The sequence below is a fragment of the Felis catus genome, chromosome A1, assembly GCF_018350175.1.
Source record: "Felis catus isolate Fca126 chromosome A1, F.catus_Fca126_mat1.0, whole genome shotgun sequence".
Taxonomy (NCBI): Eukaryota; Metazoa; Chordata; class Mammalia; order Carnivora; family Felidae; genus Felis; species Felis catus.
Genome location: NC_058368.1, coordinates 142,910,990 through 142,929,447, shown reverse-complemented (window position 1 = coordinate 142,929,447; position 18,458 = coordinate 142,910,990). Strand labels below are relative to the sequence as shown.

At 43.5% G+C, this 18,458-nt stretch overlaps 1 protein-coding gene across 2 annotated transcripts; it reads right to left on the bottom strand.

The window, feature by feature from the left end:
• Positions 1-507: 507 nt before the first annotated feature.
• BHMT (betaine--homocysteine S-methyltransferase) lies at positions 508-18,215 on the bottom strand. 2 transcript variants are annotated; one of them, XM_003981100.5, is made up of 8 exons: positions 18,009-18,215; positions 16,475-16,607; positions 9,914-10,032; positions 8,775-8,966; positions 8,268-8,415; positions 4,499-4,681; positions 2,884-3,112; positions 508-1,168 (listed from the first exon to the last, which is right to left on the bottom strand). In XM_003981100.5, exons 1-8 carry the CDS (start codon positions 18,039-18,041, stop codon positions 982-984), a joined length of 1,224 nt encoding a protein of 407 aa, XP_003981149.2. In that variant the 5' UTR covers positions 18,042-18,215; the 3' UTR covers positions 508-981. The 2 variants fall into 2 exon arrangements, with proteins under 2 accessions (XP_003981149.2, XP_023113573.2); XM_023257805.2 differs by lacking the exon at positions 18,009-18,215 and adding an exon at positions 17,415-17,546.
• Positions 18,216-18,458: the final 243 nt, after the last annotated feature.

Below are 18,458 nucleotides of genomic sequence, written 5' to 3'. Positions count from 1 at the left end.
CCACGAACCGTGAGATCATGACTTGAGCTGAAGTCAGATGCTCAACTGACTGAACCACCCAGGTGCCCCTATTATACTTTTTTTAAACTAACCGATGTAATACAAGCTCACTGTTCCTCAGCCTTACTGACTAAAGGCATTTAGGTGGATCCATTTTTGAGCACGATGGAGAAAATCTAGATACTGATGCCTCCTTTCCCCTCCCCATTGGTCTATACATTTTTTAGCAGTAGAAATGGGTCAGGAAAGAGAGAGAACAACTCTGGAACTCTGAGAGCAGGATTCTGGTCTTTTGATACTTATTGATCAGGTCCCACATGAGTGATTTGCTAAGAACAAACTTAAAGAACTGGCAAAGTCCCCATATCTCAAGTGTTCCATAACAGTTGTTTTTCAAACCGTGGGTCAAAACCCACTAATGGGTCATAAAATCAATTTGTAGTGTCGCAACTAGCATGTTTTATCAGTGAGATAGGATGGAAAGGAATAGAATAGAAAATGCCAAAATGGATCTCACATTTTATTTCATTGGTTGTATAGTATGTGCTTTACTGGGTTATTCGAAAACTTTTGTTTCTTACTAAGGGTCATGTTCAAAAGGACTTGAAAGTCACTTCCCTATAGCACTTTATCTGTCATGACAGCTCCTGTCTCATTCTCCTTACTAGAATGCAAACTTCTTGAAGTAGGAATGAATATCTGAATAACTTTTCCTTGGCCACAGTGATTTCCCTAATACCTTATACATGGTATAAGGGAAACTGTTTAAGATGTACTTCTTATTTATTTTGCTTGCAAGTAAATTTCTAAACGATACTTTTAAAATCATCAAGTGCTATTTATAGTTCTGTGTTGTTCAGCTCCTACCAGTTTTATGTGTAGCCTAGCATTAACATAAGCATTGCTGTTAAACCGTCTTTTCCTGATTTGGGGGAACTGTGGCCCAAACATAAAAGTCACTAAAGATGGTTTCCACTGAGGTTACTGTGCAGATTTGAATTTCTGTTTTTCAAAGAGCTCTCTGAGCTGCTGCTCACTGGTGGCTTCTTTCTGCTGCATCAGCTCAGCTGTTCCTTTGGTCACCCCCCAGGCATCAGGCTTTGACATTGAAGGGTTGTATGGCCTGCCCGAGGCTATCCGAAGATTCTCCCAGTATTCCTTCCTGGCCCTGGGTGAACAAACACACATTAGACTCCTTCCTGAGCATCTGTATCTATGTCACTGAGCTAGAATATACCTCCACAGAGCAGTCTTTGGACTCTTGAGAGTATGTCCATTAAAACACATTTATTAATCTGAACTACAATTTTTTTAAGGCTCTATAGGCTAAAATTACTTTGAAATTATTTTTTTAAATATATGCATACAAATGGGGTGCCTGGGTGGCTCAGTTGGTTAAGCGTCCTATTCTTGATTTCTGCTCAGGTCATGATCTCACAACTGTGAGATCAAGCCCCGTGTGGGGCTCCACCCTCTGGCATGGAGCCTGCTTGGGATCCTCTCTTTCCTCTCTCTCTCTCTCTCTCTCTCTCTCTCTCTCTCTCTTTCCCCCCACCCCCCGACCCCTGCCCTCCTTCACTACCTCCCTACCCTGTTTGTCTTCGCTCTCAAAATAAATCAATAGACATTTAAAAAATAAAAAAGAAATTCTTCACCCTCCTCTGCCTTTTGCCCTCCTGGGCCATTAGCTCAGACCCCATAGCACCTGTGCATATCTTCATACTTGAACTTGGTAAGCCAGCTTGAACTTGCTAAGCCAACTTGAACTTGCCTGTTTGTCTCTCTACCTACTAGTCTGTTAACTCCTTGGGGACAGGCTTGTGCCTTGTTCTTGCTACTTCAGTGTCCACACCCGTGTCTTGACATAGTTGTATACAGTCAATATCAGTTGAATGGAGTGGAACTTCCCCTCTGCTTGGTACTCGTCCCCCACCCTCTTCTTTATCTCGTGGCTACTTAGCCCTTCAAAATACAGCGCCCCAAAATCCCTTCCTCTAAAATATCTTTCTATTTGGCAGAAATGGCCATTCCTTTCTCTTGTCACTTTCTAAATCTGTGCCTCTACCAAAGCAGTTACTGCAGTATAATACATTGGCTTTCTTACCCATTTTCCCCAGTAGACTGAGATTCTCTAGCCAGCTTTTCATGTGTATTTTCCCAGTGCCTTGCACATTGCCCAATGTAAAATATTTGTTTATTGTTCATCTCCCCCACTGGGGTGTAAGCTCTGAGGGCAAAGACCTATTTTATTCTCCACTGTATTCCCAGCTCCAAGATTGGGGTTGGCACAGAACAAGCACTTAATTAATATTTTTTACATTTAATTTATACTTAAATCTTTTTACTAAAACACTTTTTACGTTTATTTATTTATTTTGAGAGAGAGAGAGAGGGAGAGAGAGAGAGCATGAGTGAGCAGGGGAAGGGCAGAGAGAGAGGCAGAGGAGGATCCCAAGCAGACTCCATGCTTTTAGCATGGAGCCCTATGTGGGGCTTAATGCAAGGCTCAGCACAGGGCTTGAACTCACAAACCATGAGATGAGCTAAAACCAAGAGTCAGATGTCCAATGGACTGAGTCACCCAGGTGTCCTAACTTATACTTAAATCTTAACAACCAATCGGTTAAATGTTGTTCAGTGTCTACCACATGGTTCTAGCCCAGAACATGAAATCACACTTCATTGCAATTTATATTATTTATATTCTAAAGCCAGAGATCACTACATAGGCTATTTTATAAACATGTCTATGAAGAATTGAAGGAGGATAACATTATTTATCATCATGCAGCAAATTATCTATACTCTTTGTTGTGACCTCACTTGGACATACTCATAATCCAAATGAGTTTGGTTTGGCAAATACAGTTTAAAGGTTCTTACCTGGCTCTAATCCATGGTTTGGTGTGCATATCCAAACCACTTCCCCAGCTGCCATGCTTTTCTGAAGCTGGCGGCAAAAATCCCCTTTCTGGGGCCAGCTCTTCTGCAATCGCCCGGATGTGGTAGGGCTCAAATCCACAGCACCCGCCAATGTATCTGACCCCCAGCTTGTAGGCCTCTCTGGCATATTTCTGAATGTCCCATCTTGTTGCAACTCTGGGCTCCAGTCCTGTAGTAATGGAGTGAATTCTTTTTTTAAAAAAATATTCAAAATAAACAGCTATAATAAGTATGTAATTTTCAAGAACTGAATTAAGTAAGTTGTTAACATTCGCTTCTTTATTTTTTAAAATTATTAGCTAATTGGCGTTTACATGCCCATTTTTAAATGCTGTGATAGCCAACCTTCAAGATGGTTCCCAATGATTCCTGCCCTCTTATGTTTTTACCCTGTGTAGTCCCCTCTCATATCAGGTTGGTCTGAGAGACCAATAGAATAGGTCAGAAGGCATGGTTGGTGACTTCTGAGGTTAGGTTATACAAGGCATTACAGTTTCTGCCTCAGTCTCTCTTGTTCTCTTTGAACAACTGCATGTTGTGAGAACACTCAAGCATCACAGTGGAAAGGCCAATAATTTAAGGAACTGAGGCCTCTAGTTCTGTTTAATAGAACAGCAAGACACTAACACCTATTCCCAACAGCCAACAAAGGGAGCTTGGAAGTAGATTCCCTAGCTCTCATCAGGTCTTGAGAGGACTACAAACCTGACCAGTATCTGGACTGCAGCCTCATAAGGGATGCTGAGCAAAAACTATCCAGCTAGGCTGCTCCCAAATTCATGACCCACAGAAACTCTGAGATATAATAACTGTTGTTTAAAGGCACTAAATTTTGCGATAATTTGTTCTATGCCAATAACACAGATGCTTTGCCATTCTTTATCCATGGTTCTTCTAGATGGATTATGTTATAATACCTTACTTCTCTGAGGGTCCCTATAAAATATAGTATCTAAGGACCTTAGAATGGAGTAGAAGCTGGCCAAACTCTGGCCCTGGTGATCTCTCTGGCTGGATTTTCAGGTGGACACACTCGACTTCCCACACATGCTTGACCCCTTTTCCTAGACTGCCAAGTATTCCCTTCCTGCATCTGCTCAGCCTCTTCATTCAAAGTTGTTACACAGTAACCTAGTGATGGTATCTTCTCCTTGCCCTCAAGAACAGGGGAAAAGTAACTTGGACATAAACCGGTCTATCCTTTTAATTCTTCTGATGAGAAAATTAAGGTTTAGAACTAAGCGGTTTTGCTAAGGTTACATAACTCGGCGACAGAGCTGGAACCAGAACCAAAGTCTTTGCTGATCGCACCCGGAAGGGCATCCTTTTTACCAGCCTACAGCTAAAAGGTTCAGAGATCTTTTTTGCTTGTCGGTTCCATCTTTTCCTTCTACTGTGGTCAAATATCAAAGGGCTTTTGGCTGCAGGGAGAGACACTGAGGGCAAGAGATGAGATATGCTGCCATTTCTTTGCTGTGACAAAGCTCTATGGCTATAGATTTGGAATTTGTCAAACATCAAGACATTGATATAATTTATAAAATGTCTGTCTTACCAAAGGGGAATTCTGGTAGATCAATAAATCCCTGCTTGTTGCAGTCAGGAGTGTGGTAGGCCAAGGGCTGACTCATCAGGTGGGCTTTCAGTCGGGCAGCCTCCAAGCCTTCTTTCATGAGCTTCACTGTTTGTAAACTAATTGTGGGGTCAAAATGGCAGTTCACGCCAACGATGGAAGCTCCTGCAAGTGGGAAGAACAACTGAGCTTTAGGGATTCATCAGATAACCGGTGGCCCCAACTCTCCTCTCTTAATCAAGGAGTTTTATTTGAAACAGTGAATTACAAATACAGCCTTTGATTCTTGCTTCCTTGCGAACCTAGCTTACCTCTGCGTGGGAATGATTACTAACAGGCAGCAAGGGCTTTCTGGGAAAAGTGTTGTGAAGAATCTGTTACAACTGAAGTGTCATTTATGTACACTTGGCTGTCCATCTTTTTTCCAAAAAATCATTACTAAAGGTTGTTTTTTTTTAACTACAAATTTTAGAAGTCAACTTTTCAATCTTGACACAATAATTTTTTAACACTCCCAGCTCGTGGTTACCATACCACTCGAGGATCAGTGTTCCCTTTCATCAGGCCAATTTAAAAATATCACTAATCCAGATTCTGGGAGCAGCTAAGCTGATGCCATAAGCCACAGCATCCAGCGTTCAGGGGCAAGCATCTCAGTGGTTTTCACTGAGCTGGGTCTGCTGTTTGCTCCTTCATTCTTGTTCCAATCCTCCCTCCTGTTATTTCTCTGGATGAGTTTTTTGTCCAAGAGCACCAGTGACCCTGACCTTACCAAATCCAGTTGTCGTCCCTCTGTTCTCATCTGATGCAATGTCTGGGCAGCCTCATCCTAGTGGGCCATCCCCTCCTTCATCAACACTCCCCTTCTCTTGGCTTCTCATGCTCTCTCAGTGGTGCTCCTACCTCACTGGCTGCTTTCTTTGGGCGTTAGGTGCCGACCCCCTCAAGGTTGAACCTTTCAATCTTGCCATGTCCTAGGATCCCAGTGGGCCATCTTTTCTTCTCCTACATTTCCTTTCCAGTCCCAGGGCTTTCAGTATGATCTATATCCAGAACTCTCCAAATTTCTCTCTCTAACCGTGACCTCTCCTTTGGGTCCCAGACTTAAATATTCAACAGCTTACTTAATATCTTCACTTGGATCTTGACCACCTTTACTTTCTTTCTTTCTTTCTTTCTTTCTTTCTTTCTTTCTTTCTTTCTTTCTTTCTTTCTTTCTTTCTTTCTTTCTTTCTTTCTTCTGCTGCTTCTTTTCCTTCTCCTTCTCCTCCTCTTTCTTCTTCTTCTTCTTCTTCTTCTTCTTCTTCTTCTTCTTCCTCTTCCTCTTCTTCCTCTTCTACTTTTTCTTCATCTTCTTTTTTTGGATGTTCTGCTGCCAGAGTTTCCCTTTCCTTGTTTGACTTCATTACACTAATGAATTAATCCTATGTTGGTTACCACTTGGATATCTGTTAGGTATAAGGGTCCTTTTAAGGGATTATAGAGAAATATAAATATAGGACATGGTCCCTGACACCAAGGGTTTCATAAGGTTTGACACAAAGGGCTTCCTTAGGTTTGCTCCCTGAAAACAAAGTTCTATGATCACTTGTGAGGAAGTAGCTGTCTACTATATCCCCTTCTTGGAGACTGCTGCTATACACAAACATATCAAAGGCTCTGAGAAATTCTGTGTATTTTTCCAATTTTAGTATATGCGCCGCGTAAGCGAACACTAAGGCTCTGAGAAATTCTGTAGTAAAAGGACCTGTGTGACTTGGTTTAACACAGCACTTTCTAAATATATTTCACTACAGAACCCTAATAATGTTCTCACAGATTAGAAGATGCTGACTGAGGATATTCCAAATGAGTGGTGTAAGTAGAAAGTGTTCTAGTTGCTGAGAGGAGGGAGTGTTTACTTGGGGTATGTGTGGTGATGTATGGGGATGTGGAGGTAGAATGTGAGCTAACATTGGAAGATGGACTGGAGTTATTAGGCTGATATTAATTAAGGACCTATTTTGTGCCAAGTGCTGTGCTAGGCACAGGGCACTCAGTGCTGAGCCAGACAGACACAGTCTCTGCCTTCTTTGACCTTACAGTCTAGTGAGTCAGACATTAAAGTGATACACAAACGAGATAAGTGGCACAGTGATGTCAAGCACCGTGGCCACCTACCTTGAATGGAATGGTGGGGGAAGAATTAGACGCAGGCCACGAATCTCTGCCAATTAACAATAGGTGTCATGAAAGCCTCTTCTGATCTTTTTGAAACAAGTTAACATGCTTCTCCTCCCCCCCATTGTTACATTTCCCCCCCAAAATTTAGGATTATATAGCCTCATTCCTAAATCTAAATAATTGTTATTGTTAATGACAAGTATGAAGTGACTTTTATGAAATATCAGGAATTGGATAAAAATCAGAAATGAAACATGGCCAAACATAGTGTCTCTGTTCCTCAGAGTGAGTTGGACTCTTCCACTGATCCTGAGCTATGCCTTGCATTTAAAATGAGGCAGCTTTGAGGGGCTCCTGGGTGGCTCAGTGGGTTGGGTGTCCGACTTCGGCCTGGGTCATGGTCTCGCGGTTCATGGCTTCAAGCCCCACATCGGGCCCTGTGCTGACAGGTCAGAGCCTGGAGTGTGCTTTGGATTCTCTCTGCCCCTCCCCAGGTCGCCTGCCTTCTCTCTCTCTCTCTCTCAAAGATAAACATTAAAAAAAAATAATAAAGTGAGGCAGCTTTGAAAACATTTTGTGAGTTTTCCCTAATTGAAATGAAACCCAATGTTAGGAATGGAAATTATTGAAAAAGATAAGTTAGTATTTCATACCAAATTATTTTAAGTTCATTATACCAATTACAAAAAGCAAAGCATATCAGAAATTTATGAAAATGGAAAAACTCGGGGCGCCTGGGTGGCTCAGTCGGTTAAGTGTCCGACTTCAGCTCAGGTCACGATCTCACAATCTGTGAGTTTGAGCCCGGGTCGGGCTCTGGGCTGATGGCCCAGAGCCTGGAGCCTGCTTCTGATTCTGTGTCTCCCTCTCTCTCTGACCCTCCCCCATTCATGCTGTGTCTCTCTCTGTCTCAAAAATAAACGTTAAAAAAAAAAATTAAAAAAAAAATAAAGAAAATGGAAAAACTCTGGCAAAGAAGGCAACTGAACTTTTAAGTCCGTTATGCTTTGCTTTTTGTATATGTTTAAAGGCCTCAATTTAGGTTTAAAATAAAACATGTTTTTCTAATGCTCCTTTTGATTTACTGAAACTCTTCTCATTTCTAGGTATTAAACCTTCAGTGTAGGTCTAGTGGCCCCTTTGAAAAGGCAGGTGTGTGTACTTCTTACTTTATTTTACTTTTTTCTCTTTTGGACTCAATATTATTATCAATACTCCTAGAAGAGCAAATTTTTAGTTTTCCTTTAAGCAAAAGTAGTATATAGGACTAACAGGTGGACCTACATTTGTATGTAATTTTATTATTTGTTTATTTTATTTTTTGAGAGCAAGAAAGAATATGCGTGTGAAAGCCAGTTTGGGGGAGAGGCAGGGAGAGAGGGAGATGGGGGATCCGAAGCAGGCTTTGCGGGCTCAAAGCCCAGAGGCTCATGCGGGCTCCAACCCAGGAACCGCACAGTGAGATCATGACCTGAGCGGAAGTAGAACTCATAGGAAGTAGAACTCATAACCAACTGAGCCACCCAGGTGTCCCTTACGTAATTTTAAAAGACTCACTAATTGCAAACTGGTTAAAACGCGTCATCACCTGCTTTAACAAGGCGCACTGCACACTCGCCGGGGCTGATGCCATGCAAATCTCCCTCTGGGCCGATGCACATAGTAGCTGCCACAGGTTTCCCGGATGCTTTCAAGGCTTCGACTGCCCACACAGCCTCTTCCACATGTTCAAAATACTGAAATAAGATCAGGTTGACGTACTTTTAATCTTGTTTCTCCCCAGTTAGAAAACGTATTCTACTGCTTAATAATTATCGCTAGTTGAATCGTCTTCACGTTTTGAGTGTGACCCATTAGCATTTTTTAAATGCCACAGACGGTTGATGACTGTGAATTGCAGTCAAAAGGTTTGAAGAACACTTTATTAGATTAAGTGAATCAAATTCACTAGAAAGCTTAAATTGGAAAAAAGATTTTAATACTAAATATTGCCAGCCATGATTGGCACCTAATCTCACCTGCTCCCCACGAAAGCAAAAGGTAGAGAAAATGTACTAAGCATCTATGTCTCATCTTTGGTGATATCTTCGTTTACCTCTGCAATCAAGAAATCCACGTTCTTCTTCAAAAAGACCTCTAACTGTTGCTGAAATACTTTCTTAACTTCAGCTTCACTCTTGCAACTAAGGTACGAAGGCGTCTGGCTCACACCTCCTGCCACCAAAGCGTCTCCCTCGTCAGCCACTTGCCGGGCAATGTCACAAGCAGCTTCATTGACTTTCTGCCCCTAAAATGGATGATTATATGATATATCAACATTTTCACGTGAAGTTCAAACCAAATTATTATTCAAATATCCACATCTCAGTTGTATGTTACAATAGAGATTTTATTCTAGAAAATAACAGGGACAGAATAGTTCATATTACCAAGTTGAGCAATTTGCAATAACAACACCAATAGTAGTAATGAAAACAATAAATCCAATGATAGCATATAGGATATTACATACCAATGATCTGGGAGAGGGTAAAAATCTTAAATAAAAGGACCTGGTATCTTCTAATGCCTAAGCTACACTTAGAGAAATACCTAGCAAATAGTGGTGATGACAATGTTGATGATGACATCATTAAAATGATGACAGAATTCATGACTTTTTGTCATTATGTATTTTCTTAATTAACAGATAATCACAAGGTATTTTCTAATTACGTAGGCATTAAAAATTGACACTTGTCTTCACTAAACCCCGGTGCTGTAAGTCACACAGACTCATGGAATGTTGGAACTTCTTTTTCATTTTAGGGATCAAGAAGTTGTCGCTTTGATGGCATAGTTGAATGGTTTGCCCAACACAACAAGGTTGATTATAGCTGAGCCAGGAAGATTCCAGGGTCACTGCCCCCTTGTGCCTTTGACCCTTCCCCTACACTGTGCCACATTAAAAACCTTTAAGGGTGTAAGAATTTGTTAGGTTACCCTCTCAGCATCTTAGGAGACTGAGAGAATCTCTCATCATTAACCACCCCCTTCTTTGACCTGCTTCATTAAATGCTTTTCTGTCAATTCTGAGGACTCCAGCTAAAACCTAGAAGAGTTATTCACACATATCTCATTTCTGTATTATCTAAAAACCCTGAAGCGGCACAACATTTTTCTCTATAAGAACTTCTGTGATGACACATGTGTCTACTAGGCCCTTCTAAGAATGCCATGTATGGTTTTACTCACGGATATTTTCTCTGCAACATAGTTTCCCCTGTTCTCCAGCTTGTCTTCACTTGCATAAAAGGTGAAGGTTTGCATGACATTGGATCCAGCTCTGAGGAACTCTCGATGAAGCTGGCGAACTGGGAGATTAAATGAGGAGAGGTATTAATTACTATCAGTTTATCACCCGTGATGTTCTCAAAAGGCTATCACATAAACAGATGTGAAAACATCTGCTCACATTCCTGGTTGCTGGGCATTGGTGCATGCTGGGGGCTAATGAGAGGTAGCTCTGGGGTCTCTGGTTAAGAAGAAGAGATTATTTCTACCATGCACGTGGGGTGAAGGGAAGAGGGAGATCCCACAAGGGAGGAATCATCATTTGAACATTTTTGCTGGGCAGAGAAGGTGGGGAAAGGCATTCCCTACAGAGGTAAGGGCTTGAACAAAAAGGAGGCAGGACTAAGCTTGGCATTTGGGGGTGCAGCACGTAGTCTGAGAAGCTGGAGTTGAGGATGTATAAGAGAAGTAGTAGGAGAGGCAGGTGGAGAGGTGGGCTGGCTGACAGAGTACCAAGGGCCTAGAACATCATCCTAAGGAGTCTGGGCTGCAGACCACAGGTTCAGGGAAACACCAGCAGTTTGTAAGCAATTGAGTGATGTTATTAGTTCACTGTTTTTGAAAGATAATTTTGGTAGTAGGGTGGACTAAGAATTGGAGCAAGGTTCCCAAGCATAGGTCTGTGGATGAATAGTTTTTACAGGCTAAAGAAAATATGGGGCTCCCCCCCCCCATTTGATCAAATAAACTCATTTTAAGGAACTACCTTTGCTTTAAATAGTAGTCCTAAATTCTGGTTCCCCATTAGACACTCTGCAAGCTTTTTAAAAACAATGGATGCTAGGGCCAAATTCACAAATATTCTAATTTAATCGGTGTGGGGGCAGGGCATAGATTTTGTGTGTGTGTTTCTCGAACTGATTCTTATCTGAAGTTTTGTTGAAAACCACCAAAATGCTCTACTTTATTTTGGGAAATAAAGACTAGGACTGAGAAAATGCTCTATTTTATTTATTTATTTATTAAGCTGATATTTTATTTTTGAGATAGAGAGTGCACAGGGGGGTGAGGGCAGACAGAGGGGAGAGGGTGGAGGGTCTGAAGTGGGCTCCAGTGACAGCAATAAGCCAGATGTGGTACCTGAACTCAAGAACCATGAACCACGAGATCATGACCTGAGCCAAAGTTGAACACTCAACTGACACCCACCCAGGCAACCCTATTTGTTTATCTTAGAGAGAGTGTGAGCCAGGGAGAGTGGCAGAGAGAATCTTAAGCAGGCTCCACACTCAGCACGGAGCCCCAATGTGGGGCTCAATCCCATGGCCCAGGGATCGTGACCTGAGCCAAAATCAAGAGTTGGATGCTCAATTGACTGAGCCATCCAGGTGCCCCAAAATGCTGTTTTTATAAAATGATAGTGAGACTTCACAGGTGTTCGTTTTTGTCAGGAGAATCAACTGGGCAAAGTAAGAAGTCAGCAATCCTGTGTCAGCCCCTGAAATCTATTTTGACATTTCAGAGGCCTTTAAAAGTAAGAAGGTTAAAAGTCAAAAGGTCTGGGAGGGACTACATTAGAGGCTAGGAAATTATTAGGACACTGGAGCCCTTAGCCCTTTATGGAAGAGGAGTCTGGTGTCTTTGCATCCTAGCTACCTAGTAGAGGGCAGAGAACATAGGAAGCTCAGTTTTGTTTTTCAGTGAGCAAGAAAGTGAAGCAAAAAAGCTTTTGAATTTCAGAAAATGGGTTTCTAAGCCTGGAAACTCTAGTCCTGAGTGGGAACTTAGAAGCTTGCCTAAATGAGGAAACTTCAAACTTGTTTTGTTTTTCTTTTTTGTTTTTTGAAGTTTATTTATTCTGAGAGCGAGAGAATCCCAAGCAGGCTCCGTGCTGTCAGTGTGGAGCCAGACGGGCAGGGCTCCATGTGCAGATTGAACCCACCAACTGTGAGATCACGACCTGAACTGAAACCAAGAGTTGGAGACTTAAGCGACTTAGCCACCCAGGCGCCACTAAAAATTGTTTTAATTAGCAAAAGGCACCAATTAACAACACTTCATACACAGTCCCCGTTTATTACAAACACAGAGCTGTTGTGGTTGGAGCAGGGTGAAGGGCCTGTAGATGGGCTTTTCCATACACTAGGATGAGATGGCTTATAATTGGGAAATCTACCCAGGGGGTCCTTTGGTGGATTTTTAGAAACTCTGTTTAAAAACCCTATCTAGGGGCGCCTGGGTGGCTCAGTCGGTTGAGCGTCCAATTTCGGCTCAGGTCATGATCTCACAGCTCGTGAGTTCAAGCCCCGCATCAGGCTCTGTGCTGACAGCGTGGAGCCTGGAGCCTGCTTCGGATTCTGTGTCTCCCTCTCTCTCTGCCCCTAACCCACTCGCATTCTCTGTCTCTGTCTCTGTCAAAAATAAACATTACAAAAAAAAATTTTTTTTTAAATAATTAAAAAAAAAAAAAACCCTGGAATAGCGGGCAAATTGTGTATATGTATATCTTACACTGCGTTTTATACCCTTTTGTTAGATTTTTCCAGAAGGCAGTGACCCAACTCCTTGCTCTTAATCAATTTGATATTCTTCTATGCTTCTTAAAGCTGCAGAGCTTCTCAAAAGCATAACCCCACTTAGACTCACATGAGGGCAATTAATACGGATTCAGATTCCCTACGCCACTCCAGATCCAGCAAACCTTAATTCTTTGTTGAATTCTTTGCAAATTCCACTGGGTACAAGAACCACAATTTTTGGCATAGACTTTAGTAGGAGAATTAGTCCACTTAAAATAAGACAACAAAACTCAAGAAACAGAGGGCCAAGTGATAAACATGTTGTTTCTGCACTAATAAAAGTAAAATCAATATCAGAACAGTTTCTCTCGAACTCCTCTAATGCATAACTTAAAAAAAATGTGACTTATAAAATTGAAGCTTGTGGTTTAAAAAAATTTTTTTAATGTTTATTTATTTTTGAGAGAGACAGAATGTGAGCAGGGAAGGGGAAGAGAGAGAGGGAGACACAGAATCCGAAGCAGGCTCCAGGCTCTGAGCTGTCAGCACAGAGCCGGACATGCAGCTCAAACTCACAAACCGTAAGATCATGACCTGAGCAAGTCGACGTTTAACCAACTGAGCCATCTAGGCGCCCCTCAAAGCTTGTGGTTTAAATAAAAGCCTTATTTTATTTACATGGCAGAGTTTGCACAAAGGTAGCTTATCATTAATATCAGCTTGGCTCAAGAAATATTTCATTGAGTTTAACCCAGCAAGCTGACCTTAAGAAACAAACCATAGAGGGGCGCCTGGGTGGTTCACTCGTTTAAGCGTCTGACTTCTTCAGCTCAGGTCATGATCTCATGGTTTGTGGGTTCGAGCCCTGCTGACAGCTCAGAGTGTGGAGCCTGCTTCAGATTCTGTGTCTCCCTCTCTCTCTGCTCTGCCCCTGCTCGCACTCTGTCTTTCTCTCTCTCTCTTAAAAATAAATAAACATTAAAAAAAAAAAAGAAACAGACCATAGATATATTTTAAAACCTCATTCTTGTATCTTAATTATTCCATTGTGTTCCTTAAAACCCTTTAATGGCAATGCTTCCCAAAGCATGCTTCACCTTGCTATCACCTGGGGACAGTTATAAATATGCAGGTTCCTGGACCCACTCACAGACCTAATAGATCCAAATGTCTAAGTGGAGGCTGGGAACCTATAATTTTTAACCGACTGCTGGTACAATAAAAATTTGAGGACTACTGCTGTTTTAGCTTCCCGAGCCTACTGAATTCCTCCCTCCCTTCCTTCTTCCTTCCTTTCTTTCTTCCTTCCTTCAGGGTAGAACACAGCATTATTTCTACATTTATTTGGAAATATGAAAGTTGTATATATTTGCTGGGTTTAACAGTGTGACTATAGCTCTCTTCCTTTGAATACTATTTCAGGATAGTGTGATTTGAACACAAAATTTCTATACTCCTCTAGCAGAAATAGAGAAGTTATTATCTAGATATTATATAAGATATTATCAAGAGAAGAAACAATGACTTTAATAATAGTTAATACTTGTAGTGTTTAACATGCATTAGGCACTATTTTAAAGACTTTATATACAACTTATTTAATTCTTATAACCTTTGAAGTAGATGTCAATATTATCTCAGTTTTATAGAAGAGGAATCTGAGTCCCAGAGAAGCTAAGTGATTTCCCCAAGGTCACACAGCCTAGTGGCTGTCAAAATTTGATTCAATTAGCCTGAATCCAAAATCAGTATGCTTAATTGTAAAGCTGTACTGTCTCTCAGTTTATATGCTTTGTTAGTTTCTATCCCTTATCACTGAGTTCACTGAAATATGCTCTTTAATAAACATTGAAGACAACTGTTCAATGTGTATAATATTCACAAGAAATTTTCCTCCAGTTTCCTCTGAAAGAGTCCACTTCTTTCACAGTGTTGACTACTGATAGCTGTCCTCCGAGACCTTCTCTAGGAAGTGCCCTAAGCCAAAGGGTGCTTCTTTGCCCAGGGGCTAAGCTCTCTTTTAGAAGAGGAGAGGGTTGATAATTCGCATGCAAAGCTTGGTCTATTGGTAAGGAGAGAACAAAGATCCAGCTCCCTGGTCTCAATTTGGGAGTACTCTGAAGCACCTGTCCAACTCCAGAGCTTCCTGAGGAATTGGCCAAAGCCTCTGTTACAACTGCATTATAGTGTAATTCCTCCCTCTGCCCATTCCTGCTTCCCTCACTCCCTTAGAAGTGTTATTTCATAAATGCACTCCTCATTAAAACTCCTGAGCACAAATCTCCACTTCTGGCCAGCTGGTAATGAGTACCTAGCTCATCATGGGTGGCAGAGTTCCCAGCATGCTCTAGGGGTACAATTGTTTAAAAACTTTCACCTGTGGTGAACTAGAATGAGATGCCCTTAGAAGGGAATGTACTAGCAGGTGCACTATCTCAAATGTTTGAGAGGTTCAGAGGAAGTAGTAATTATAAAGACTTTAGAATCGGATGGCTATTGTTGGGTACCACCAACATACTGGAGAAAGGCAATGAAAGGTTAAGGGTGATTCATCACCAGTTTAAGACAACGTCTGAAAGTCTGAGGATCTCCTGGGTGGTATATAAAGAAACACCTCTTGTAGCCATAGGAAGCAGAAAAGCTGAGGATCTGGCCCAGGACTAAATTATACAGGGAGCAGAGAGTCAGAGAGGTTGAATCATCAACCACAGAAGGCTTCTACTGCCAAAGTCAGGGTCTGATCAGGAAGACATAGGACCCTGAGATTGGGGTGAAGACATATGGGTGGATTCACTCATAACTTTAAAAACCCAGATTCCTCCCTGAACTCTCTGGGACTGCAGAAGTGGCCCATTTCTCTCTTTTAAAGATTAATGTTTGGGGCACCTGAGTGGCTCAGTTGGTTAAGTGTTTGACTCTTGATTTTGGCTCAGGTCATGATTTCACGGTTCTGAGGATGGAGCCTCGCATTGGGCTGTGTGCTGACAGTGTGGAGCCTGCTTGGGATTCCTTTTCTCTCTCTCTCTCTCTCTCTCTCTCTCTCTCTCTCTCTCTCTGACCCTCCCCTGCTCTCTCTCTCAAAATAAATAAATACACATTAAAAAAAAAAATAAATGAATGCTTCCTCCTTGCTTTAGGTTGATGCAGAAGCCTTGTAAGACAGCATTATCTCCCTCATGTTCCATCTCACCTCCCCTCTTTGCATCTCCCTGTAAGAGATCTGTGGTCAAAAGAGTAAAGTGAGAATAAGGTACATGGGTATGGGTGCAGGGCAGGTAGATAGTTGAACTTAAATAGGATGGGGCTAGTATATAATGCATTTAACTAGTTGGCAAATGTACAATGGAGGAGGGCTTATCTACCAGACAGTGAGTGATGCTGTGCCATGGAACTTAAAGTGGGTAAGGAGGGGGGATGAACACGTGGGGACAGAATAGATAATAAATGCTAACATGGAAGGGATGAAGGACTGAGAATCTTGGTGAGGCTGAGGAGTGGGAGAATTAGAGTCGGCAGGAAAGACAGAAAGAAGGTGGTGGTTAGAAAATGGGGCCCTCGTAATTGAGATTTCCAAAGTAGACAGCTAGGGGTGATGGCAAGGTCTAGGAGTGCATTGCTGAGGTGGAAGGTGGAGGAAACATTCAACTGGAGATGAGATCAAGGCACTAACAGGAAGAGTTCTGGACAGATCATCTGCATGGGCACTGAAGTCACTGCAAGTGGTGAGGGAGGGAAGGGCAGAGAGGAAAGCAGTGAGCCAGGTTCTACACTCACCTAGAGCGAGGGGCAGGAACCAAGAGGCAAACACAGGTGACAGCCACAGGAAGGGCCGTTGTGATCATCCAACCTGTGACTCTGTACTTACATGCCTAGCACAGTGCCCAGCAGGCAATAATGAATGTTGGACAATGTGCCACGAATGTCTGTGTTTGATGGCATGCTCCTACACTGGTCGATGTCGCATTCTTTTATGAGAACCTAGAAGAGAGCTATATGCACCAACCTGCCTCTGGGTGTTCCACTGCGGCTTCTGGGGTCCAGGGGCCTGCCTTCACATAGCCCCTCTTCTCCAGTGCAAAGACAAACCCTCCATCTCCAATCACAACTTCTCCAGCATTTAAACGTTCTAGGATGCCCTAAAATTACAGATGGGGGTTGGGGGGTGAAGGAAGGGAGTTACTTGAGTTTGAGACAATTTTCTATTTTTAGTACTTTTGCTATGGTATTCTTGAGAAGTATGATTTCTTTAAAATTCACAGAAAGTACATGTATTTATAAATTCATGACTCTAAGGCAAACAACCAGAATGCTCATATAATGAAAATATGAAAATATGTGTATACATGTGTTAGGGGTGAGGGTCTTTCAGAACACAAGAGTTTTGAAGAATGTGGTGGGAGAATGTTATCTTTGAAGAAATATCTACAGAAGGATTAAGTGAAAATATTTTATTGTAAAGCCTCAAATGAATACTTAAGCACACATTCTTAATATGGTGAAAGCTAGTTTTATTCTAACAGCCCCTACAGTTGGCCTGGCCCCATCTGTCTGTCAGTCCCTGGGGCCCTCTGTCAGCCAGGCGGGGGCAGGGTACTTTGACACCCAAGGGTCAAGTATATTGCTTCCTCCCTCCAGCCCCAACCATAGTCCCACAGTCCGTCTGTTCCTCCATCCATCTATCCATCCACCCCTCCCCCCCCCCCCCCCCCCCCCACTCCCCAAACTAGCCCAAGGCAGACAGTCTGTACTGGAACGCTCATCCCAACTAGGAAAGAGATAGGCTTGTCGTTAATCAGGCGGTGGAGTTGCTGGGTTTTGGTTTTTCAATCTTTTTAACAGCCCTTACTCAATATCTTACAGTCCCTGTGCCCATTTTTTCCCCCGAGGCTTGAATGGTTCATTTTATTGTGATCGTAGCAATCAGACTGCGGGTGCAAACTTACCATGGCCCACCCAACGTGTGAGCCTTGGGGCTGCGGCGGGACCCGGACGGCTGCGTGCCCCAAAACGCGGCAGGTAGGCGGCCCCGGGGCCCCGCTGCACCCGTCGAGGCGTGGGCACGAAACGGTCTGGCAGCCGCGGCCGCGCGCCTCCCTGGCCTGCCCACGCAGGGCGCAGAGGGGCGCGCCCGGCGGCGCGGGCAGTGACGCGGGGTGGCCAGGGGAGCCGGAAGCCACCAGGAGCTCCCTAGTCCCGCCGCTGTCGGGAAGAAAAGTCGTGCCTGTGGGTCTAGGAGCCACACCTCTGAGGTAGTGCTCTGGTGCGGGACTCAGAAAACGTTGGGAGTCTTGGAGCTCTGGGGGTGTCCCCCCGGGTCACGTAGATCTAGGGCGCGCTCTGGATATGGGCAGGGGTGTTGGGGGGGAGCTCAGAGGCACCTTGGGGTCCCGCCCGAGAGATTCTGAGAGCACCTTTTGGTCACAGCCGGGCTCTGGGGACCCCTCTGCACTTCCTGAGGCTGGGGCGCGGGGCCGGTGGGTCGAGCCTCAGAGCCACCGCTGGGATGGAGAGCGCCCTCGGGTCCCCTGTAGACTCACCCTCTTGGCCTTTTTGCCCCCAACGGGTGCCATTTTCGAGGTGTCCGGTGGATAGTAGGCACGGATGCGGACAGACGAGGGGAGCTTTACCCCGCGCGAAACCGGGAGCTGCCCCACCGCCGCAGCCAGGCTCTTTATATCCTGTTCTGGGCGCGGGGTGGGTTTCCCCAGCCTTGGCGCGTCCAACGCGGGCCTTGCGCATGGGAACACGCCCCCCCCAGCTTTTTTATTGAGTCCCGCGGCTCGCTGGGAACTTGCCCTGTGGAGGAGAGGATCGAGATTGTTCTCTCAAATAGGTGAGCAAACAGACAAGTAAAATAAAATAACGAGGTTGCCACTCGCTCAGGTTTCTAACCTACCAATGCATGGTACCCCCCCCCCACCTCACCCCCCTCGCTCGCATCGAGGGGTTCCGACCCTGATTTATCTCTCTCTTGTCTGGGATCATGC

What these genes read in the sequence shown, in the direction of transcription:
- BHMT (XM_003981100.5), bottom strand. Translation starts at nt 18,041, where the DNA reads ATGGCACCCGTTGGGGGCAAAAAGGCCAAGAGG. An exon ending in GGGGCAAAAAGGCCAAGAGG is followed by an intron (nt 16,608 to 18,008) that starts GTGAGTCTACAG and finishes CTGTAATTTTAG; the next exon opens with GGCATCCTAGAACGTTTAAA. An exon ending in AGTGCGCCTTGTTAAAGCAG is followed by an intron (nt 4,682 to 8,267) that starts GTGATGACGCGT and finishes TCCCACTTGCAG; the next exon opens with GAGCTTCCATCGTTGGCGTG.